At 38.1% G+C, this 25,369-nt stretch overlaps 1 protein-coding gene across 1 annotated transcript; it reads left to right on the top strand.

Moving 5' to 3' along the window:
- The first annotated feature begins 12,810 nt into the window (after positions 1-12,810).
- irx4a (iroquois homeobox 4a) lies at positions 12,811-20,946 on the top strand. The gene is made up of 5 exons (XM_058397200.1): positions 12,811-13,192; positions 14,779-15,051; positions 17,119-17,225; positions 17,881-18,188; positions 19,428-20,946. The coding sequence occupies exons 1-5, from the start codon at positions 13,148-13,150 to the stop codon at positions 20,048-20,050; spliced, it is 1,356 nt and encodes a 451-aa protein (XP_058253183.1). The 5' UTR covers positions 12,811-13,147; the 3' UTR covers positions 20,051-20,946.
- The last annotated feature ends 4,423 nt before the right edge of the window (positions 20,947-25,369 follow it).

Here is a 25,369-nt window from a genome sequence, read left to right as displayed (position 1 = left end):
GTCTGTCTGTGTCTCTCTTTCTGTCTCTCTCTTGATCTGTCTGTCTCTCTCTGTATCTCTCTGTCTCTCTGTCTTTCTGCCTCTGTGTCTGTCTGTCTTTCTCTCTCTCCCTCTCTCTCTCTCTTTCTGTCTGTCTGTCCCTCTCTTTGTTTGTCTCTCTCTCTCTCTCTCTCTCTCTCTCTCCTCTCTCCCAGCATTCCCTCGTATTGTTATATGGAGTATATCCGAGATGCAGATGTGTGATTATCTCCCAAATGTGGGCACTTAACAATAATTTATTCATAATGCATCTTCAGAAAACACAAAAAAATGCATCATCTAGTTCCGCATCGCATTTTCTTTTTTTTCCTCCTTTCCCTGAGTCCCGTGTGCCGGTGGTCCTAATGCCAGAGCGATGTTAATATCAGAGCGCATCGTCAGGATGGGAGCAGCGTGTGGAAACTCCATCACAAGTCCCTTCAATCACAGAGCCTGTGTCCGGATCGTCTCCGCGTTCACGATACAATTTTAATAGCTGTTTAACGCCAGGGTTGAGGAGGAGGAGCAGGTGGAGCTGGAGCGATCCTGGCAGGTCTGAGCAGGACACGGGTTCTCCACCCACTGGCTCCGTCCTGTACATTAACCAGGCAGGAAGAACTCTGACTTTCACTAAAGTGCTGCTTCTGCTTCTCTTATTCCATCTTCTTTAGAGAAGAGGAAACACACCATGCCATCATCTGGAGAGACCTTCATCACCTCATCATTAATCATCACCTCCAGACATAATCATCACCTCATCATTAATCATCACCTCCAGACATAATCATCACCTCATCATTAATCATCACCTCCAGACATAATCATCACCTCAACATTAATCATCACCTCCAGACATAATCATCACCTCATCATTAATCATCACCTCCAGACATAATCATCACCTCAACATTAATCATCACCTCCAGACATAATCATCACCTCATCATTAATCATCACCTCCAGACATAATCATCACCTCCAGACATAATCATCACCTCAACATTAATCATCACCTCCAGACATAATCATCACCTCATCATTAATCATCACCTCCAGAGATAATCATCACCTCCAGACATAATCATCACCTCCAGACATAATCATCACCTCATCATTAATCATCACCTCCATACATGATCATCACCTCATCATTAATCATCACCTCCAGACATAATCATCACCTCATCATTAATCATCACCTCCAGAGATAATCATCACCTCCAGACATAATCATCACCTCATCATTAATCATCACCTCCAGACATAATCATCACCTCCAGACATAATCATCACCTCATCATTAATCATCACCTCCAGACATAATCATCACCTCATCATTAATCATCACCTCCAGACATAATCATCACCTCATCATTAATCATCACCTATGACCTGATCATCACTTCCATACATAATCATCACCTCCATACATGATCATCACCTCCATACATAATCATCACCTCCATACCTGATCATCACCTCCATACCTGATCATCACCTCCATACATGATCATCACCTCCATACATGATCATCACCTCCATACATAATCATCACCTCCATACCTGATCATCACCTCCAGACATAATCATCACCTCCAGACATAATCATCACCTCATCATTAATCATCACCTCCAGACATAATCATCACCTCCATATATAATCATCACCTCCATACCTGATCATCACCTCCATACATAATCATCACCTCCATACCTGATCATCACCTCCATACCTGATCATCACCTCCATATATAATCATCACCTCCATACCTGATCATCACCTCCATACATAATCATCACCTCCATACATAATCATCACCTCCATACATAATCATCACCTCCATACATAATCATCACCTCCATACATAATCATCACCTCCATACCTGATCATCACCTCCATACCTGATCATCACCTCCATACCTGATCATCACCTCCATATATAATCATCACCTCCATACCTGATCATCACCTCCATACATAATCATCACCTCCATACATAATCATCACCTCCATACATAATCATCACCTCCATACATAATCATCACCTCCATACATAATCATCACCTCCATACCTGATCATCACCTCCATATATAATCATCACCTCCATACCTGATCATCACCTCCATACATAATCATCACCTCCATACCTGATCATCACCTCCATACCTGATCATCACCTCCATACCTAATCATCACCTCCATACATAATCATCACCTCCATACATAATCATCACCTCCATACCTGATCATCACCTCCATACATAATCATCACCTCCATACCTGATCATCACCTCCATATATAATCATCACCTCCATACCTGATCATCACCTCCATACCTGATCATCACCTCCATATATAATCATCACCTCCATACCTGATCATCACCTCCATACCTGATCATCACCTCCATACATGATCATCACCTCCATACATAATCATCACCTCCATACATAATCATCACCTCCATACATAATCATCACCTCCATACATAATCATCACCTCCATACATAATCATCACCTCCATACATAATCATCACCTCCATACCTGATCATCACCTCCATACATGATCATCACCTCCATACATAATCATCACCTCCATACATAATCATCACCTCCATACCTGATCATCACCTCCATACCTGATCATCACCTCCATACATGATCATCACCTCCATACCTGATCATCACCTCCATACATAATCATCACCTCCATACCTGATCATCACCTCCATACATAATCATCACCTCCATACCTGATCATCACCTCCATACCTGATCATCACCTCCATACCTGATAATCACCTCCATACCTGATCATCACCTCCATACATAATCATCACCTCCATACATGATCATCACCTCCATACATAATCATCACCTCCATACATAATCATCACCTCCATACATAATCATCACCTCCATACCTGATCATCACCTCCATACATAATCATCACCTCCATACATAATCATCACCTCCATACCTGATCATCACCTCCATACATAATCATCACCTCCATACATGATCATCACCTCCATACCTGATGATCACCTCCATACCTGATCATCACCTCCATACATAATCATCACCTCCATACCTGATCATCACCTCCATACCTGATAATCACCTCCATACCTGATCATCACCTCCATACCTGATCATCACCTCCATACATAATCATCACCTCCATACATAATCACCTCCATACATAATCATCACCTCCATACATAATCATTACCTCCATACATAATCATCACCTCCATACCTGATCATCACCTCCATACATAATCATCACCTCCATACCTGATAATCACCTCCATACCTGATCATCACCTCCATACATAATCATCACCTCCATACATAATCATAACCTCCATACATAATCACCTCCATACCTGATCATCACCTCCATACCTGATAATCACCTCCATACCTGATCATCACCTCCATACATGATCATCACCTCCATACCTAATCATCACCTCCATACATAATCATCACCTCCATACATAATCATCACCTCCATACCTGATAATCACCTCCATACATGATCATCACCTCCATACCTAATCATCACCTCCATACATAATCATCACCTCCATACATAATCATCACCTCCATACATAATCATCACCTCCATACCTGATAATCACCTCCATACATGATCATCACCTCCATACCTAATCATCACCTCCATACATAATTATCACCTCCATACCTAATCATCACCTCCATACATGATCATCACCTCCATACCTAATCATCACCTCCATACATAATCATCACCTCCATACATAATCATCACCTCCATACATAATCATCACCTCCATACATAATCATCACCTCCATACATAATCATCACCTCCATACCTAATCATCACCTCCATACATAATCATCACCTCCATACATAATCTTCACCTCCATACCTGATCATCACCTCCATACATAATCATCACCTCCATACATAATCATCACCTCCATACATAATCATCACCTCCATACATAATCTTCACCTCCATACCTGATCATCACCTCCATACATAATCATCACCTCCATACATAATCTTCACCTCCATACATAATCTTCACCTCCATACCTGATCATCACCTCCATACATAATCTTCACCTCCATACATAATCTTCACCTCCATACCTGATCATCACCTCCATACATAATCATCACCTCCATACATAATCACCTCCATACATAATCATCACCTCCATACATAATCATTACCTCCATACATAATCATCACCTCCATACCTGATCATCACCTCCATACATAATCATCACCTCCATACCTGATAATCACCTCCATACCTGATCATCACCTCCATACATAATCATCACCTCCATACATAATCATCACCTCCATACATAATCATCACCTCCATACATGATCATCACCTCCATACCTGATAATCACCTCCATACCTAATCATCACCTCCATACATGATCATCACCTCCATACCTAATCATCACCTCCATACATAATCTTCACCTCCATACATAATCATCACCTCCATACCTGATAATCACCTCCATACATAATCACCTCCATACATAATCACCTCCATACCTGATAATCACCTCCATACCTGATCATCACCTCCATACATAATCATCACCTCCATACATAATCATCACCTCCATACCTGATAATCACCTCCATACATACTCACCTCCATACATAATCACCTCCATACATAATCACCTCCATACATGATCATCACCTCCATACCTGATCATCACCTCCATACCTAATCATCACCTCCATACATAATCACCTCCATACATGATCATCACCTCCATACCTGATCATCACCTCCATACCTAATCATCACCTCCATACATAATCACCTCCTTACATAATCATCACCTCCATACATGATCATCACCTCCATACCTGATCATCACCTCCATACCTAATCATCACCTCCATACCTAATCATCACCTCCATACATAATCATCACCTCCATACATAATCATCACCTCCATACATAATCTTCACCTCCATACATAATCATCACCTCCATACATAATCTTCACCTCCATACCTGATCATCACCTCCATACATAATCATCACCTCCATACATAATCATCACCTCCATACATAATCTTCACCTCCATACCTGATCATCACCTCCATACATAATCATCACCTCCATACCTAATCATCACCTCCATACATAATCATCACCTCCATACATAATCATCACCTCCATACATAATCATCACCTCCATACCTGATCATCACCTCCATACCTGATCATCACCTCCATACCTGATCATCACCTCCATACCTGATCATCACTTCCATATCTAATCATCACCTCCATACCTGATCATCACCTCCATACCTGATCATCACTTCCATATCTAATCATCACCTCCATACCTGATCATCACCTCCATACCTGATCATCACTTCCATATCTAATCATCACCTCCATACCTGATCATCACCTCCATACCTGATCATCACTTCCATATCTAATCATCACCTCCATACCTGATCATCACCTCCATACCTGATCATCACTTCCATATCTAATCATCACCTCCATACCTGATCATCACCTCCATACCTGATCATCACTTCCATATCTAATCATCACCTCCATACCTGATCATCACCTCCATACCTGATCATCACTTCCATATCTAATCATCACCTCCATACCTGATCATCACCTCCATACCTGATCATCACTTCCATATCTAATCATCACCTCCATACCTGATCATCACCTCCATACCTAATCATCAGATGAAACACACTGAGTGCTGCTGCTAGAGGAAAATAATCAACGACCACTTACGTATAACACTTTTCTTAAAAGCTTTAAAGAATCTTATCTTACAGCTGAGAAAAAATGGTTCCTTAATGGTTCTTAAGGTTCCATAAGGGTTCCTTTCATAAAACTGTCAAAGAATCTTATCTTACAGCTGAAATAAAAGAGTTCCTTAAGGGTTCTCAAGGAACTTAAGGGTTCATAAGGTTCCTCAAGGTTTCCTTTCTTAAAAGTGTTAAAGAATCTTATCTTACAGCTGAGACAATAGGGTTCCATAAGAGTTCTTAAGGAACTTGAATGTTCTTTTCCTAAAAGTGTTGAAGTATCTTATCTTACAGTTCAGGGTAGCTCACAGTTCAGGGTTCTAGATTTTACCTGTCCTGTTTTGGGATGCAGTGAACTCTGAATGGGAAGAACCAGAGCTAGTCATAAAGAGATCCTTATAAAGGTTCCTCAAGGGTTCTTCAGAGAGGTTCATAATAGTTCTAGTTACAGAAGAACACCAAGTACTCCTGAATTCTGTATTTGGGATGCCAATGTTTAAGGGGTCATGTGATCTCTGTTAAAGGGTTCTCCAGAGACTCTTTAAGGTTCTCCCTGAGGAACAAACTGTAGTCATGAGAGAGCCTATAATCAACCAACCTTCCAGACAGAAGAGTTCTTTTGGTTTGTCCTTCTTTAAAAATCCTTTAAGGTCATGTGCAGAAACCCAACACACAGAGTTCCCTCTTCTGAATAATTCCTCACTAGAACGGTGGAACCCTTAAACATTCAGAGAAACCTCCTGAAGTAACAACACAATTCTGTCTTTGGGATGCCAAAGTTTGAGGGTTCATATTTCTTTAGAAGAACAAACCTCTTGAATATTCTTGAAAATAAAAGAAAGAAAATATGTGTATTTGTGTATATTTGTGTGTATTTTTGTATCCGTTTACAGCTACGCATGATGCTGTAGTCGTTCCCTCAACTGTTTTGTCTCTCATAAAAGCAGCTTCTTTTTCAAAGCACTGAAACTGGAGACTCCTTCTATTCATAACAGCGTTCTCCATCCACGTCCCTGTGAGGGTGCTGTTGCTATAGAAACCATAACGTACTTACAACACACACATCTTGTGACCTTCTGACCAATCACCAGCCAGGATTTAAAACATCTCTGAGGTGTATTAAACGTTCCCTCTGTACTACACACTAACTCACTCTCTTACATACATACACACACACACACACACACAATGTGGGTTCTAAAGGTACAGCAGGACAGATGGAGAACCTGCAGGCTGCATCTCACGCTTTAGTTCTTTCTTGGTTTCTGAACTGAACATCACTTACACTTCCTCATCGCTCCTGATGGCTCGGCGTTCCGCTCCAGGGTTCTCCTCTGCGGCGTTTAAGAGCTTTGGTGTGTTACACTCCGCTCTCCATGCATTATTGATCACACTCACACACACACACACAGTGCGCTTAGTTAAGCAGCCACAGAAGCTCCTTAGACTCTTTTACATGTGCTGCATGTGTGTGTGTGTATGTGTGTGTGGTACAATACACTAAGAAGTGAAAAGGTTCTACTCTCACTCTCTTAAAAAAAACACTAATCATCATGAGGGTTCTAGATTTGGCTCTGTTCTTGTTTTTGTTCTGGAACGTGAGTAAAGAAAAAAGCCAATTTTCTACTTCTAGGGTTAAAGATGTTTAGGTTGTTCTTCAGAGGGAACCTTCTACAGTGTTTGTCCTTGAGAACCTTGAGATCCTCTCTAAGATCACTTTAGAAGCAAGAGACATTCAGATGAAACCTTCTCAAACTGTTGATGTTCCACAAACAGACACCTATGATATGTTTGAGACGGAGCCCAAGAAGTGACCTTACAGCTGAGATAATAAGGTTCCTTAAAGGTTCTTAGATAATCCTCATCCACATTTCAGGGTCCTAGATTTAACCTGTCTTGTTTTGGGATCCAATCAACTCTGAATGGGAAGAACCCGAGCTAGTCATAAACAGACCTTTATAAAGTTCTTCAGAGAGGTTCTTAATGGTTCTAGTTACAGAAGAACACCAAGCACTCCTGAATTCTGTATTTGGAATGCCAAAGTTTAAGGGGTCATGTGATCTCTGTTAAAGGGTTCTCCAGAGACTTTTTAAGGTTCTCCCTGAGGAACAAACCATAGTCATGACATGACATGACGCTTTATCAGCCGACCTTCCAGACAGAAGAGTTGGTTTGGTTTTTCTTTCTTTTGGTTTGTCCTTCTTTAAAAATCTTTTAAGGTCATGTGCAGAAACCCAATACACAGAGATCCCCCTTCTTAGAATAGTGGAACCCTTAGCCATTCAGAGAAACCTCCTGAAGAAACTACACATGTATATCTAGTTTGAGACCAAAATAGCTGACATTCAAGTAAGAACACTTAATGCATGCTTGGATGAAAATGTTCCTCAAGGGTTCTTTGGGTGTATAAAAGGGTTTTAACTTGAAACCTTCTCGTAAAAGGTCAAAACGCTTGATAAAGGGTTCCTATAAAACATTTAAATCCTTCACACTTCTAGATTTCTGCTGCTTTTTTGGGGGTGGGTTCTTCCTAAACATTCTGTGTTCTTCTCTGAGGGAACCAGTTGATGCATCTCCATGACCTCCATGATGCATCATCAAATTCCCCCAGAAGGACAAACCTCATGGAGATGCATCATCAGGTTCCTTCTGAAGAACAAACCCGAAGAACTCAGAACTTGTCCTCCTGTGTGCAACAAAACAGATAGCTCTGGAGAAATAGAACTGTTACCCATCCGAGGAAACTGCTTGAAATAATATTCGAGACAGAGCCAAAATGGCCGACGTTGTGGTAAGAACCTTCTCTACCTGCGTAAGGATTCAGGACAGAACCCTGTAGGTTGCTAGATTTAATGTTCAGGACAAATCCTCGGGATGTTTTGTAAAAAGTTTCAGTAAGCTTAGGTTCTTAAAGAGGTTCTGAAGAGGTTCTGCTGTTTGTGCTAGTGCTGAATATTTATTAGTTTTATCATTTGGGACAGAACCAAGATGGTTGCCATTCCCTTCAAAATCACTACTTCTTAATGATCCTCAGCAATGGAATGTTTTGTTGTTTAAAAACAGATTAGTGAAAGACAGAAATATTCAGGAATAATTAGATCGTTAGCATTTGGGACATTTTGTGAAGTCAGTACCCTCGTGTTGGATCAGGACGCGGCCGGCGCATTGCCTCCAGTGCTGAAGGTAAGATGCAGACGAATCTGACAGCTGGGGTTGGAAGGTTGACGTTTGTGCAATTGGCATTTACCCTTCGCTTTAACCTTTAACTTCAGCTCGGGTTACATGACCCCATGACCTTTGACCCGTACCTGGAGGCCATGTTGGTTGATGAGAGATTATCTTTTTTTTTTTTTTTTTTAGGTTTTTTTTATTATTATTATTAAAGCAGGCAGGGGTGTCACTCATTAGCTAATTACCTGGAGCTCATTACAACACTGTGTGTGTGTGTGTGCAGACTTTAACTGTGTGATTTTTATCTACTTTTACACAACAATTATTCTTCTTATCCAATTTAATAATACTACTACTAATGTTAATAATAGTAATTATAATTTTGTAAAAATGAATCATTTCTTTTTTACACAACTTTTGTTATTGTACATGATTATTATTATTATTATTATTATTATTATTATTATTATTATTTATAATTATATTAAATTCTTGTTATTTGCACTATTTTTTTTAATTATTATTCTTATTTTTGAAACAGTTTTAAGAATTCTTCTTCTTTTTCTTCTTCTTCTTTTTCACATCAGTCACTTTATAGGAGAATCAACTGTTAAATTTTTACTGCCAAAATTTAAGATTTGTTTCATGTCTCTGCTATAAAAAAAATACTATTTTAAATATGATTAAATCTTTTACCCTTTCTTAGATTATTTTTATTTTTAATTAAACAAATTTTTTTAAAAACATTTATAATTACAATTTAAAATATTTGAAATGACTATTATTTATTTTATTTTTATTATTTATTTTTGCTGCCTCATATCTCTACAGACTTTAATTTAATTATTTGATTCATTTCCAATTTACATTACATTTACATTTTGAATATGGTGTAAAATTTTTTACCTTTAAAACTTTTTTCACTATTTTCTCTCGTTTTTTTTAACAGACGTTGTAGAAAAAGCCACCACCACCATGTTTCTTTTGTTTGTTTGTTTGTTTTGGCTTGTGCATATGCAGACACAGAATTTTTTGCCTATTTCTTTTAAAAGCCAGTTCTCAAAACCTTCTTATTTTTTTTTCACTTCTTCAATAAGATTTTGTTTTAAAATCAACCAAATTCTTATTATTTTTTATTTTTATTTTTTTTAAGTGTTAACTTTTTGCACATTTATTGATCCTGTACTTTTTTAAATATTTTTTTGTTTTGTTTGTTTGGTTTTTTTTTTTGGGGGTTCACTGGAATGAGGAAGTCTGTGAATTGAGGTTTACTTCCTGATGGCGGCTCTAACGGACGCCTCATTTCCTTCCTGCTCGACACACACCACACTTTATTTGTTATTTATGCGAGTGCGACCCTCCTGCTCTCTAAATGTCACATTATAGCCCGCATTCTCTCCTAACGTCGCCCTCACATCTGTCTGAGACGCACGCCTTTCTTTTAATCTTTAAAAAAGGGACGAGAAGAAAAAAAAAGGAAAAACAAGCACGGCTTTTTCATTTTCCTCTCTAAAAGCTTCGACTCGTATATTTGAATATTTCATGGGGACCTGAATAACCTCAGCAAAATCCATTCCGGGATGGACCGGATCGTTTTTCCTGACTTGTCCATCACCGCTGAAGGTGTGTGTGTGTTTATATATATATTTAAATATTAGCACAATATCCCCACAAGGACAGAAACATGTCCCAGCTTTGACCTTGTGGGGACATTCAGATGGTCCCTAATGAAAAAATAAATAAATAAATACAGCTTCAATTACAAAAAAAAAAAATTAATTCTTTAAAAAAGATGTTTGTTTCTGGTTGAGGGTTTGATTCATGTCTGGTTTTAACTAGATATTATGTTGAAGATTATATCAACTGAACATTTTGAGACATGTGTGTGTGTGTGTGTGTGTGTGTGTGTCTGTGAGTGAGTGAGGGGAATCAATCATTTCTCTGACTGGTGTGATGTAGACGTCTGAGAGAAAGAAACCCACGAACATTCCCCTTGTGCTCGTCTTTAGACCTGTGTGTGTGTAAACATGTATGAAATATTATTTTTTAACATATTTTTTATATCAAAGCAATAACAATATATGTCTGTACACATGGAAGAAGACAGAAAAGGTAGTAAAAATCAGTGAAGAGGTACTTGTCTTCTTTCATGTACTTAACAAAGCTTTCTGTTTAAAACAATTTATTATAAAAATTAAAAACTGAATCTGGTTTTAATCTGGAATTTATGTTTCTAAATCAGCTTCGTCCTCAGAGTCTGCTGCCTTTCAGGTAACAAACACACACACACACACACACACACTAACGGGATGCTTGATGAAATGGGTTCCATATGAACAGGTACAATTTAGTCCTGAGAGTGTGTATAATAATAATAATAATAATAATAATAATAATAATAATAATAATAATAATAATAATAATATAGAAATATTAGTCAGTTATTCAGCACACAGTTCCTGGACATACTGTATATAAAAAAATAAATAGAACATCTGTACATTTAGAGATATAAGCAGAAATTCTCTAAACAAGCACGTGCACCAGTGCAGAGCCTCCTAAATATTTTTATTTCACTTCTATCATCTGATAATCTAATCTGTTTGCTTCTGTCCGATCATGTAAACGTGTAAAAGAAGAAGAAGGGAAAAAAACTTCTTCTAAGGAAAAGGTTGCAACACGGAAACCACGTGACTCCCCTCAACGCGCGCGCCAATTAAACGCATTTGCCCTCGCGCCTATTACCGGGTCACGCTGCTAATTTAATTTAGATCCATGAGGATTTTAAAGTGCGCACTGACACTCTCTCTCTCTCTCTCTCTCTCTCACACACACGCACACACACACACCTGATAAAAGTCGAAGTCAATTTGAGGACGCGCGCTCGTAACGCAACGCGCAACTGTAAATGAAAGCAATTACGGAAAGAGGTGTGTGTGTGTGTGTGTGTGATGGTCTCAAGATAGTCATCCATCACCCTCCATCGAGCTGTCACTGCAGGGCACATCCATCTCACCAGCTGGGGGGGGGGTGTTAGTAGTGTGTGTGTGTGTGTGTGTGTGTGTGTGAGTGACGAGTACATCATCATTAATTTGACTGGGACCCCCGGGGGCCCCCCTGGATTCACGCGCGCGTACACACGTGCAATGCAAACGGCGGGATGTAGCCTATATGTGGTGTGATGTATAATTAGAATGGGTTAAATAAATAAATAAATAAATAAATAAAGTGTGGCTCGTGCATAAAAAGCGTATTGAAATGCGGTATTTGGGCATCATATCATCATTCATCCCCTTTAGTGGAGAATATTTCCAGACTTTTCTCTAATCCTTTAATTAATTCCCAGTTTCTAATTTCGCCAGAGATATCATTGGTGCCAGGTACAATTAATATTTGAGAAGAGAAAAAAAAAGAAAGGATAAGCGCAATTACAAGCGGCCGACATTTAACATTTCACTCCTCCTTCTCTCTCTCTCTCTCTCTCTCTCTCTCTCTCTCTCTCTCTCTCTGGTGTTTTTTTTTATCTTCAGGAAGAAATTGCATATTAAAGTTACAGTCTGTTCCTTTTTTTTTCTTGAGCGCCCCTTTTCGGCTTCTGACGTCAGAGTCCGCTGGCGTTTAAAACAAACCCGCAGCAAAGCTTGACGTGTTTTATGCTACTGTTTATTATTATTATTATTATTATTATTATTATTATTATTATTATTATTATTATTAATAGCAGTAGTAATTGTATTACTTAGATAAACACACACACACAAGGACAGAAAAGAGAAATAATGTAATGTAGTTTTGGCACGCGCTCCTTAATAACGATGGAACGGAGTGGTTTTTAATTGGTGCTAATTATGACTTGATTAGCATGGTGCAGATTTTTTAATTCTTGTTGCTAATTGTTTTGTTTACTGCGTTGGGGGAAAGAAAAAAAAACTAAGAGAAATAACTAGGAGAGGAAAGCCAATGCAACATGCTGTCGCTCTTCTTCTTCTTCCTCCTCTCCTTCCTCTTCTTCTTCGCCCTATAAGCGTCCAGTGGTCCACTAGCGCGTGCATGCTGGTGCAGAGCTGCACCGCTCTCCACTCATTCCTGCATCCAGGGGATCATCTGCGATGTCCTACCCACAGCTCGGATATCCCTACTCCTCTGCTCCACAGGTAAGAGACCCGGCATTCACACACCTCACGCGCACTACACACACACACACTTCACACACACACGTGCGACTTTCCGATTCATTCCAGATTATTGGCGTAAACACGCGCACGCGATCTGCGTATATCTCTCATACTGATATTGATAAATTGTTCAGACACACACGTGTTGTGTGTGTGTGTGTGTGTGTGTGTGTGTGTATGAGAGAGAGAAGCAGGGTTTTGCACGTGCCTGGAGTAACCGGATATCCCCCGACACGCGCGTGCTTATCGCTTTTGCACATCTGCACTGGACGAACTGTGTGTGTGTGTTTTCGGGTTGTTGTTTTTTTGGCATCGTGTGTCTTTGGGAAGTGAGGAACTGAGCAGGAACATTGAGCAAAAACAAGAAGAAGAACGAAATCGTGTGTTTAAAGTGTTTTTGTGTTTGTGGGTCTGTGAATCACATGGCGGTTTACCTTTTTCAGTAAAAGTCGGGGGGAAAACGATCTTCCAGGAACCTTTTATGTTCTTAAATTATTTTCAAGTAACATAGAACAGGACAAAAAACACTAAAGGTTCCACTAGTACTAGAGGGAACCTTTGTGTATTTAAAGAACAACAGAAATTATTTACCTTCTCTCACTCTCTCCCTCTCTCTCTCTCTCTCTCTCTCTCTCTCTCAAAGAGATTTTATAAATGCAAAAAAAAAGTTTTCTGGTATTGTGTGTGTGTGTGTGTGTGTGTGTGTGTGTGTGTGCTTCTGGAAATCATCTTTCACACAGTGTTCTTAAATCCTGAATACCTGAATATTTCCTAAACCTTACCTTTAATAATAAAAACCATTTTAAATTAAAAAATTTAGGAAATTGTACAGAACTGATAAAAAATTTCAAGAAATATATTTATACATGTATTTAAAGAAACACACACACACACACACACACACACACACCTGAAAACACATGAGAGAAAATCAGCTGTATGTTTAGTCCACAAATTTTGTGGTTCTGTTTTTTTTTTCTGTACCTTTTTATATCTTTATTATTGATTAGGAAAAATTTCTCAGGTCACATTTCTGAAAAGCTGAATAACTAGAAGAAGCGCAAGAAAATTTCACGCAGGAACTTTTTGTTTTGATGAACAATGCAAAATAATGATAATAAGAAAAATAATTCTTTAAAAAAAATCTATTTTTTCTAGCTCCACTAAATAGCTGGTTTGTGTGTTTTTTTTTTTTTTTTTTTGCATAAAGAATTAAGTTAAATAATTATTAGATTCATAACCAATTCTTTTAATTTTTTTAAATTGTGTTTTCTTTAGGGTTTTTTTTCCAGAATTTTGTTTCCATGCAAATGTTCTGAAATCATGAATATTTCCTCAAACCTGGTTATAATTTTAATTATAAATAAATAAATAAATAAATAAATAAATAAATAAATAAATAAATAAATAAGAACTCCTGGTTAGGAACCAATATAAGAACTTTATGGGAACATCCTCGATCTTTCTTCCTCAGAAAACTTTTTTCTGTCTGATTTTACATATTAATTTCTTTCCTGTCTGTGTGAGTGATGATGATGATGATGATTTTTCTGTCCTTCCTCCAGTTCCTCATGCCAACCAACTCTCTGACGTCGTGCTGCGAGTCGCGTGCTCGCTCCGTGTCCGAGTCTGGCTCTTGCGCCCCGGCCCCGCCGCCCCCTCCTCCTCCTCCTCCACCTCCCCCACCCCAGGCTCCGGTTTACTGCCCCGTGTATGAGAGCAGGCTGCTGGCCACCGCGCGCCACGAGCTCGGAGTCTACAGCAACCCGTATGCCGGCAGTCAGAGCTACGGGAATTACGTCACTTACGGCACCGAGGCCTCAGCGTTCTACTCTCTGGTGAGGGAGAAAAAAAAATATTCTCATGTTTTTTTTTATGGTCATGTTATCAATTCTGTGAAATTGTCTTTAAACGTCAGCGTAACGTGACGTCACACGAGCAAAGTAAAAGTGACATGCAGTTCTATTTTCCCTCCTGATTCTTCAAATATTAATGGAACATAAAGACGTGTTTCATACAGTCCTTTTTTTTCACTGCGATTAAATTAAGATTAAATAAATTCAAATTAGAGTGTCAACAAAAACTAGCACTGAAGATGCTTTTACTTTTATCTCTGCAGTTCTTACATGTCTATACATCGATACATGTCTATAAATACATACGTTTAAAATCATAAGAACGACGTACGAGTCTGTGTGTAAAAGTGTAAAGAGTAATCATTTCTATACCGTGTACTGTTTATTATAGATTAGAACAGAATAGAATAGGTATAAATTTACATGATATATTTTATCAGTCAGATTGCAGCAGAGCCGCTTGAGGTGTTCCCTCTGATAACACTGTATATCAAAAACACCTCATACAGAGAAGAGCAGCACTGGACTTTTAGAAGGATCTAAAATATTTTTTTCTATGAATGTTGTCAGACATTAAGGATTGCTGTGTCAAATAAACACTTAAGGTGAACTCAGTGTCAACACCGTGCACTGATACAGCAAATAAACTGCACTCACATCAGACGACTCGGCCATTTAAACAAATCAAATACTATCACTGCGAGAGGTCAGAGGAGGAGAGGAGAGAGTATAGAGTGTGTAGAATAGAGTTTAGAGGAAAGAGTATATGGAGTGTATGTAGTATAGAATTTAGAGAATGAAATAGACAGTATAGAATAGAGTGGAGAGGAGAGGAGAGAGAGAGTATGTATAGTAGAGTATAGAGTATGTAGGAGAGACTATAGAGTATGTAGAATAGAGTTTGGAGTAGAGTGTATAGAATATATGGAATAGACTTTAGATGAAAGAGTATAGAGTATGTAGAATAGAATGTAGAGGAGAGAGTATAGAGTATGTAGGAGAGACTATAGAGTAAAGAGTATAGAGTACGTTGAATAGAGTTTATAAAAGAGAGTATAGAGTATGTAGAATAGAGTGTAGAGGAGAGAGTATAGAGCGTGTAGAATAGAGACAGAGAAGAGAGTGTAGAGTGTGTAAAATAGAGTTTAAGAGAGAGTATAGATTATGTAGAATAGAGTGTAGAGGAGAGAATATAGTGCGTGTAGAATAGAGACAGAGAAGAGAGTATGGAGAATAGAGTTTAGAGGAGAGAGTATAGAGCGTGTAGAATAGAGACAGAGAAGAGAGTATGTAGAATAGAGTATAGAGGAGAGAGTATACAGAGTAGCGTATAGAGTATGTAGGAGAGACTGTAGAGTAGAGAGTATAGAGGAGAGACTATGAGGAATATAGAAGAGAGGAGAGAGTATATAATTTAGAGGATCGATTACACTATCATTTTTTTTCTTCTATACTTCTGTTAAGCTGCTTTGAGAAAATGTCTGGTATTAAAAGTGCTGTACAAATAAATGGGATTGAATTGAATTAGTGTATAGAGTGTAAAGAAAGTACAAAATCTCTATAATAGAGTAAAGAAGATAGAGTATGTAGGAGAGAAAATAGAGTGTAGAAAATAGAGTATAGACTATGAGGAATATAGAGGAGAGAGTGCAGAGTATATAGAATAGAGTGTATAGAACAGAGGAGAGAGTATAGTATATAGTATAGAAAGTAGAGGATAGATTAGACAGTATAGAGTGTGGAGAAGAGAGTATAGAGTATATAGAATAGAGGAGAGAGTAGAGTAAACAGAATAGAGTATAAAGTATAGAGTATATAATAGAATAGAGGAAATAGTAGAGTATTTAGAATGGAGTATAGAGCGAGGTCTGTTTCTATTAATTTGGACACTGTTAACAGTTCTGGTCATCACAAAGGAAATATCTAGAGATAATAAAATAAGAGTAGAAATATTTTTCATATTTATTTTGAAAACTCTATTTAAAAAGATTTTTGTGTGTGTGTTTGTGTGTGTGTGTGTGTGTGTTTGTGTGTGTGTGTGATCGACAGGGTGCCTTCGATGCCAAAGACAGTGCGGCTTCAGCGAGCATCACCCAGGCTGCGGCTGCTGCTTACTACCCCTACGATCCCACTCTGGGGCAGTACCAGTACGACAGGTGCTGAATATTTACCCCCTGCCACTCCATTAGCGCTTTGCTAACTCCGCTAACACTCTAATCAAACACCATCAGAAGCCTTGTTGTGCATCGATCAGATAATTAGCGGCCTATCAGATTTCAGGAGCGATTAGCTGCCTGTGACATTTCAGAGACGCTAATCGCTTTTTCATGCTGGAATGTTAGCCAAGGACGGACGGACGGATGAACAGAAGGAAGGAAGGAAGGAAGTCAGTGATTAAAGTCTGAATCTGTGGGAAAGGAAACGTTCAGTGACATCAGTATCATTAAAACGGACAGGATGAGAGATATGCGGAGAAAACGCTGAGCTTGTAACCTGCGAGGTTGTTAGCAACATGGCTGTGTTTTGTTTAGAAATGCCGCCCGGCTCAAAAGCTCTCTGCGCTCAATAAAACAATTTTTACACTCGCTTTATCTTCATATCGAAGCCTAAACACCGTCCCAGAGCTTTTAACCCACATAAAAGTGCGTGCGCGACTGGAGAAAACGCAAGGCCATGTTTATTTTATGCTGTTCCCCTGAGGGCCTTTTTTTTAAACATGAATTGCATTGAGAAGGAAACATAAATAAATAAATAAATAAATAAATAAATAAATAAATAAATAAATAAGGCAGCATTTCCTGTGCTCTGTAGATATGGCTCGATGGACGGAGGGACGAGGAGGAAGAACGCCACACGTGAGACCACCAGCACGCTGAAGGCCTGGCTGCAGGAACACCGGAAGAACCCGTATCCCACCAAGGGCGAGAAGATCATGCTGGCCATCATCACCAAGATGACGCTCACGCAGGTGTCCACGTGGTTCGCCAACGCCAGGCGGAGACTCAAGAAGGAGAACAAGATGACGTGGGCGCCGAGGAACAAGGGCTCGGACGAGAAGAGGTGCGACGACGATGATGGCTCGCAGGAGGAGCCGATCAAAAGCGATGCCAACGATGACGGTTAGCTTTCTGCGTTCTCGGCTAGCTTGAGATTTAGCTGTGTTAAATATTATCTAAAAAGTATCTAGACTTAGCCTTAAGAAAGTCTTTTAGAAATTCCAGTCAGCAATAAATGATTATTATTAATTTACTTCCATTGTTTCTTTTTGGTGCTAAGCTATACAGCAGTAGCTAAACCTGTGACATTTCGCTAATCCATTTAACATCATCATTTTTAAAAATAGTTGAATCAGTTTGTTTTCTGTAGCATTGCAAATTACAGATTTTGTAATTCCTCTTTTTTTCCTGTACTAAATACAAATTTTGAGCAAAATTTCAGTTTGAAACAAACTCTGGTCATAAAAGTTTGTGTGAAAAATTTGAACTTGTAAATTTTGTAAAAATTGTTTGTAAATTTGCATTTAAAATGGCTTCCAAGTTAGTTTACTTCATTCCAATATGGCTGCTTGGTTCACCTCACAAGATGTTCCAGACTAAACCAGACTTAACCAGCATAAACGTAATTAAAGTATGTGTACGTGAAGCGGTTATCGGAAAATAATCGATGTTTAATTCAGTAATTTCTCCTCCTACACCAGCAGGTGATTAATTCATTTGTTTTTTTGTACAGTAGACGATCTTGAATTCGTTGACAATTACAAAACTGAAACAAAAACACTGTTTTATCCATTTAGAGTTACGTTTAACGTTACGTTATTTGCATTTTCGCAGCCGTAAATGGTCATACCTCTCCCGGCTCTCTCTTTTCCTCAGAAAGATTTTGGGCAGTGTAACATTAGCATATTACATCTTGACAAATATTGCATGATAAACGGGAACATCGGTTAAAAATAACATTGAGGCCTAGCTATAAGCTAGCTGTCTTAACGAGGAATAATTTACAGTATTGACGCCTTTTACGAAGCTCCTAAATTATAGTGCGTCTAATTTGCTAAGGCAGAATGAGAAATTTTAAGTCTCGTCTGGACAGATTTGATGTAGTTCTGTTCCATCGCAGTTAATTGCGATAAATCGTTAACGTGCTTTGACTTAAAAATTGGCTTGTGTTTGTGTTACAAACTTTTTTTTAAATCGTAACTGTTGGGAATCCAAAGACTGTTATTTTTTGTCGAAAATTTACACTAAAGATAAAAGTGACTAAAAGTCATGGAAAGAAAAGTGAGGACCTTCGGGAAGTTCTCAAAGAAAAAAATCATGACTTTGTGATGCAAATCGTTCTATTTCTTATTCTCTTATCAGAAAGCCGAAGTCGAGACGATAAGGAGCTTCAGCTGAGCGACCTGGACGACTTTGACGCCATCGAGTCAGAAAGCTCAGAGTGCGACATGAAGCATCAGTTCCACGTAAACTCGCACATGAGCTCGCTGCCTGAGCACCTCAAAGAGACTTCCCTGAAGTTACCCTCGCTTGAAGGGGATGCTTTAAAGTTACCATCCATCCGAACCTCGTTGGAAAGAGATGGCGATTTGCCCAAAAGCTGCCTGAAAATTCCGAGCCGAGACTGCGAGCACAATCCCAGCGGGAATACCAAACTCTGTTTCCAGCAAGAACACCAAACTCTCGACAGCAAGCCGCGGATTTGGTCATTGGCCCAAACCGCCACCTCGCTGAATCCCACCGAGTTTTCTTCCTGCATGCTTCGATGTCAGCCGCCGATCCCCGGCTCGTCCTCGCCGCCTGGAAAAGTCCCGGAGAAGCAGCAGGACTCGCCGGTCACCACCTTGAGACACTGGATGGATGGTGTTTTCCATGATCCTTTATTCAAACACAGCACTTTGGACCAAGCGCATAACAGCAACACGGGCGTTTCCTGGAGCACTGCCAAAAGCTCCATCCTGGAGAGCGGAGTGCAACGCGATTAAAAAAAAAAAAACCCGCTCACATGACTTCGACTGAAATAAAAAGACGTGAACAGAAAACCGTTTGTAAAGAAATATTTGTGGAATACGCTGCTGGGACAATTTCCGTGACTGTGTTTGGACGAAAGACTTCGGACATTTTTAAGGTCTATGTTTGCTCTGTCATGTCAGACTTTTCCTTTTTTTTTAAAAACTATTTTGCTCGACTGATTATGTGGAATCGTACGTATTAACTGTTCTATCGACACCTCGATTCAGATTTCCCAAAATGGGATTTGTTTGCTTTATTTATTATATTATATATATTAGGCATGTGCCAAGATTTAAAATAAAACAAAAGTGTCAAGATAACAATTTAAACATTTTTGCGATAGTATCACGCTAAATAAATAAATAAATAAATAAAAACAGCTTCATTTTATTGTTTCGAATCTTTTCACACACTACTTTTCACACTAGCAAATGTTTGTATTTTCTAAACGATAAATTGAAAAACGTATTAAAATGATCACAAATTTTAACGTAATTTTTGACAAATTTTAAAATTTCAACAATTTTAACACAAATTTTAAACCTATACAAGGATGAATTAAGGAAAATTTGATGAATTATTGGCACATGTCTTCTATATACATTAACACATAAAAACAGATCGGCTGTGGGAAGTAATATAAATATCTATAAATATATTCATATATATGTTTAACGCACATTACAATTCTGTAAATAAACGACAGAAAGTTTACATTTCGGTAAAAAAAAAAGACGTTTACAGTTGCGTTTGTTTTTTTTTAATTTTGTTCAGCATGCATCCGTTTTATCTGATTTTTTTTGCAAATCTCATTAATGATGTCACTGTTGAAAAATGAAAAGTTAAAAAAAAAAAAAACTTGCAAAAAAAAGACAAAAGTTTTTTTCCGTTTGTTTAAGGATTGTCAGAATCTGTTCACTGTAATAAATAGTCGATTTCGGATTCACGTATCTGCATGTGCAGTGTATTCTGGTGGTTTTTCTGGTGTTTGAAATAGTGTTTGTTATCGATTACAACGTTTCCTGAGATCTTAAATGCGTAATTGCTTTCATATTAGCTGGTTTTTTTGTTTGTTTTTTTGTTTTCAACTTTCTCTTACATTTTGTACACAATTTGAAATTTTCTTCCAAATTTGAAAATACAGTAATCAAAAAACAAAACAAAACATAAACTGTTCTGGTGAAAAAAGAGACATTAGTCGACTTTAAATTTGATGCATTTAAAAATGAGAGTGAATTTTACTTAGTTTAAAATGAGCTTTCACACAAGCAGCTCAAATTCTCTCCAGTTTCTGCCTTTAATAAAGCTTCAGCGATGACAAACAACCTCCTCATCACCAATCTTTACTAAATCTGCCTTTCTCACTAGCATAATCTACTCATGAGCAAAAAAGCTACGCTAGATATTTTGATTTCTAGCTAGGAGTGTTGTCATGGCTGCACTTTTTTCACAGCAGAAGCTTTTTTAGACAAAAAAAAAAAACAACAAAACAAGTGTGAAAGAAGCCTTCAAGTATCAAACCTTCGCTAACTCAGCTAGCAAAAGTTACCACAGGAAGTTAGCGAAACAAAACTTCCTGATAAAAGTCGAACCTTTTTTGTCTTGTACTTTTTTTTCAGAATTTGATTAAACTCTTTTTATTTCCTCTCGAGCCTTGTGTTCTTCAGGATTGGAAATGTGAGAAGCGTAGCATTTCGGCTCGCATCGATTAGCGTTTCGGATTTTTATTAGCGAAAGAATATCCTGAGTTCTGTAAGTGTGTTAATTCAACACGGTGAACTTCAGACGCCCCTCTGTGTGCTTTACAATAGCAGTCAATCACACTGTGTGTATGTGTGTGTGTGTGTTTTGAAGAGACGATGAGGACGAGCCTCATTAACCCGCCCCATAACCGCGGGGTAATTGGGACGCAGCCCGTCATCTCTCCTATCGATTGCTCGGCTTCACCTGATAATATTATCGAAGCATCAAATCCTCCTTGCTGTCAAAGTCAAAGGGCCCTCGTTTTCCCCATCAACCCCTTAATATACTGCCTACAGTGATCATTCCCAGTGTTTTTTCTTTCCTTTGCTGACACTAAACCCTTCATTTCTAGGGGCTTCACCGGGCCACGTTGCCAACTGAAAAGGGCAAGAGGAGGGGAATTAGTTCTTTCAAGATAAAAAGGGCAGAAAAGGCAGTGCAGGACTTGACAGCGATGGGAAAAGTGTGCTTCCCCGGGGAACAGGTCTGCGGAGAGACGCCGGCGTAATGAATTTTAATGCCAAAAAGCCCCAAAACGATTGAGACCTTCTCACGCGTGATCCCCGCGGACAAAAGATGTGTCCTGTTTGATAGAAAAGATACTCATTGGTGAAACATTGTAGATCGGATCGAGATAGAGCCGTTTTTCTAGTCCGGGCCAGACGCTATCTTATACTTTTAAGTGTGAAAAAAAGCAGAGAAATGAAAACGATACAGTAAATACTGAAATACTCACTCAGAGATCTCCAAATCTGAGCTTTGGATCGTTATTTCACTCTGGAGCTCTGATTATCCTCAGAGATGTTCACGCTGAAATGTGGAAAATGTGTGGATCTGGTGAACTAAGTCCAAAATAACGAGTGGGCATCTGCTGAAAGTGTGCATAAAGCATGAGTCGGGTTTTTTACCTCATGTGTGTTTAAAAAAATCTACAACAGGTTTGTGTGTTTGTTGATAACAATTACACGTTTTTGCTAAGTTAATAAAACGCATAAATAAATAAATAAATAAATAAATAAATGAATGAATGAATGAATGAATGAATGAATGAATGAATGAATGAATGAATAAATAAATAAATAAATAAATATGTAGCTTGTCATGTTTCCAGAAAAAAAAGCATAAACTAGTCTGGCTTGAAGATGCCGGAAAACTAAGTTAAATTAAAAGTTTAACACTGGAGACTCCTTACGTCAGTATAAAATTTCTCAGAAAACGTCACCATGACAACAATTTTTTAAAATCCGTTCACATGTCTGCTGTACACGTCCATGTGAACGAGCTGTTACTATGAAAAGAAAACGTATTAGAATGAGTTCATTGATACAGTCAGAGAAAATTAATCAACATCTTTAGACCAATCAGAATCGAAAGAGTAAAATTAAATGTGATAAAATTCATTGAAGAACATTGATAAGTATGATAAGAATCTGAAATGAGAGTGTAGATGTGAATTTGAGATCATTTCTGAAGTCAACGTAAATAAAAAAAAACCTTTCAATAGCAAATAGAGCTAGCTGACTAGCCATATTAAACATATTTTATAACAATAAACATTCAGTTGTACGGTGTCTGTAGTATAAGTAGTGTAAGTTTTAATACCTGCTTTTCAGTCTTATTAATTTACACACAATAATTGAAATGATTTGTTTTGCACAGTATTTTATACTTTTACCTCATTTTCAAGGTCCTTTAAAGACCCAGTGAGGAAAACAGCTGACAAAAAAAAATCAGAATCAGAGTTTGAATGTTTTTTCTGGAAAAAAAAATGTTATGATGTTAATTATACAGTGCAGTAAAGATGAATGAGGTTTGTATGAGGTTAAATTCTGGATTAAAGGGACTTTTGGTCCCCATAAGGCAGATATATACAGGAGTGTGTGTGTGTGTGTGTGTGTGTTAGAGAGATGGGCTCCTTTTTTTCCCCCCTGTCTGACTAAATCATTCAGCCGTGGCAAATTCAAACACGCGGATGCGAAATTAACAGCGGCGCTTTTTTACACAGAGAGCAAATAAAAGTGTAATCAGCGGCGCGTTACTTTTCATTAAGCCGCTCTGACAGCAGCATATTCGGCCTGGACGAAAAATAAAACCCGAGAGAAAATAAAAAGCGGGTCGGCGCGGGTCCACCAGATAATTCCTAAAGCTCCATTAATGACGCTTAGCCTGCAGGAAATGGGCTCTGTGGGAAAAAAAACACCAAATCTAAGAGCTTTATCGACCTGAGGGTTTCTTTTTTATCATTATTATTATTTCTTTTCTCTCAGCAAGAGGCTGAGAGGAAGAGTGAAGATTTAAAGCTTTAAGTGCCATTATTTTTTTTAAATGTATACACCTTAAAATATATTTCTATTATTAATTTTACCACAGGAGCATATAAGGCAAGATCGATAAAATGCCTCATTGTCTATAAAAAGGAATTTAATGCACCGATTTCCGTTTAAAATCAACATTATGTAAATAATATAATGCTCCAATGTTTATTATTAGCTGATAAAAAAACAACAACTGAAATACTGATCCTTCATAAATGTATCGGTTTAACACCTTAAAAAATCACGGCGTGGAACAAGCGCCTTCATTTATTACAAATTAATATCTTAATTTTTATATAATATAATTGTGCAAGTGTTAGCATTGCTGGCCAATTTGTTTTCATTGTTTTCTGGATTATAAAATATAAAAGTTTAAAATTTGAGTAATTTTAGAATTTTAAAGAACCTTAATATATCAATTTCTATAATTCTTTGTGTGTGTGTGTGTGTGTGTGTGTGTGGTCACACTCTGACACACCGATCTGTAATTAATCTGCTAAAACAAAAACTCATTCATTAAAAGTAATTACCTCAGAGGGAGAAACGATGACTCGGCAATTTCCTCCATCGTCACTGTTAATGACATCACAACACACACGCACACACATACACACACTTTGACTAATACTCACATCATTAGTTTAGATATTTAGCTAGTCAAGAAGCTAGCTGTGTTTGACTAAGAGTAAACATGTACGGAATTTATTACATGCTATGTGAGCTAGAATGTTGTTTGGTTAGCTAGCTACAGACCTTTACAGAGTTAGTGAAGTCAGTTAGCTCGTTCTATTTTCTAAAAGTAAACAAGTACTAGAATATTGTGTATTTAGCTTGTTAGCTTAGACATTTAACTAGTTATTTAGTGATTTACACACCAGTCAGGATATTTGCTAGCTGTGTTTGTGATATCATGGACGTATGGATCGTTATCGTGATATAAAACTTTAATATCGATGCACACCGTCCACACGCGTTGTGATACCAGCTGCCGTTAAAATAATTCCCCCTGTGACATTTTCAGTAGGTCAGAATGTAAATAAGTTGCTAACATGCTAATGCATCTATATGAAACCCAGAGTGTGACCCTGTTCCCTTCAGTAGCACAGCACTTTCAGTAACACATATATACATAAGAGCAAAGTAAATGATGTGTTTATGTCGAGGCGCCGCCGCAGCGCCGGTTCGATAATAATAATCACAAAGCAAATGACATGCAAAAAGCCACTCGTGTTC

The sequence above is a fragment of the Hemibagrus wyckioides genome, linkage group LG01 (assembly GCF_019097595.1).
Source record: "Hemibagrus wyckioides isolate EC202008001 linkage group LG01, SWU_Hwy_1.0, whole genome shotgun sequence".
Lineage (NCBI taxonomy): Eukaryota > Metazoa > Chordata > Actinopteri > Siluriformes > Bagridae > Hemibagrus > Hemibagrus wyckioides.
Note: the sequence above shows the minus strand (reverse complement) of the source record. Positions and strands in the feature narration are given on the sequence as shown.

What these genes read in the sequence shown, in the direction of transcription:
- irx4a (XM_058397200.1), top strand. Translation starts at nt 13,148, where the DNA reads ATGTCCTACCCACAGCTCGGATATCCCTACTCCTCTGCTCCACAG. An exon ending in CCTCAGCGTTCTACTCTCTG is followed by an intron (nt 15,052 to 17,118) that starts GTGAGGGAGAAA and finishes TGTGATCGACAG; the next exon opens with GGTGCCTTCGATGCCAAAGA. An exon ending in AAGCGATGCCAACGATGACG is followed by an intron (nt 18,189 to 19,427) that starts GTTAGCTTTCTG and finishes TTCTCTTATCAG; the next exon opens with AAAGCCGAAGTCGAGACGAT.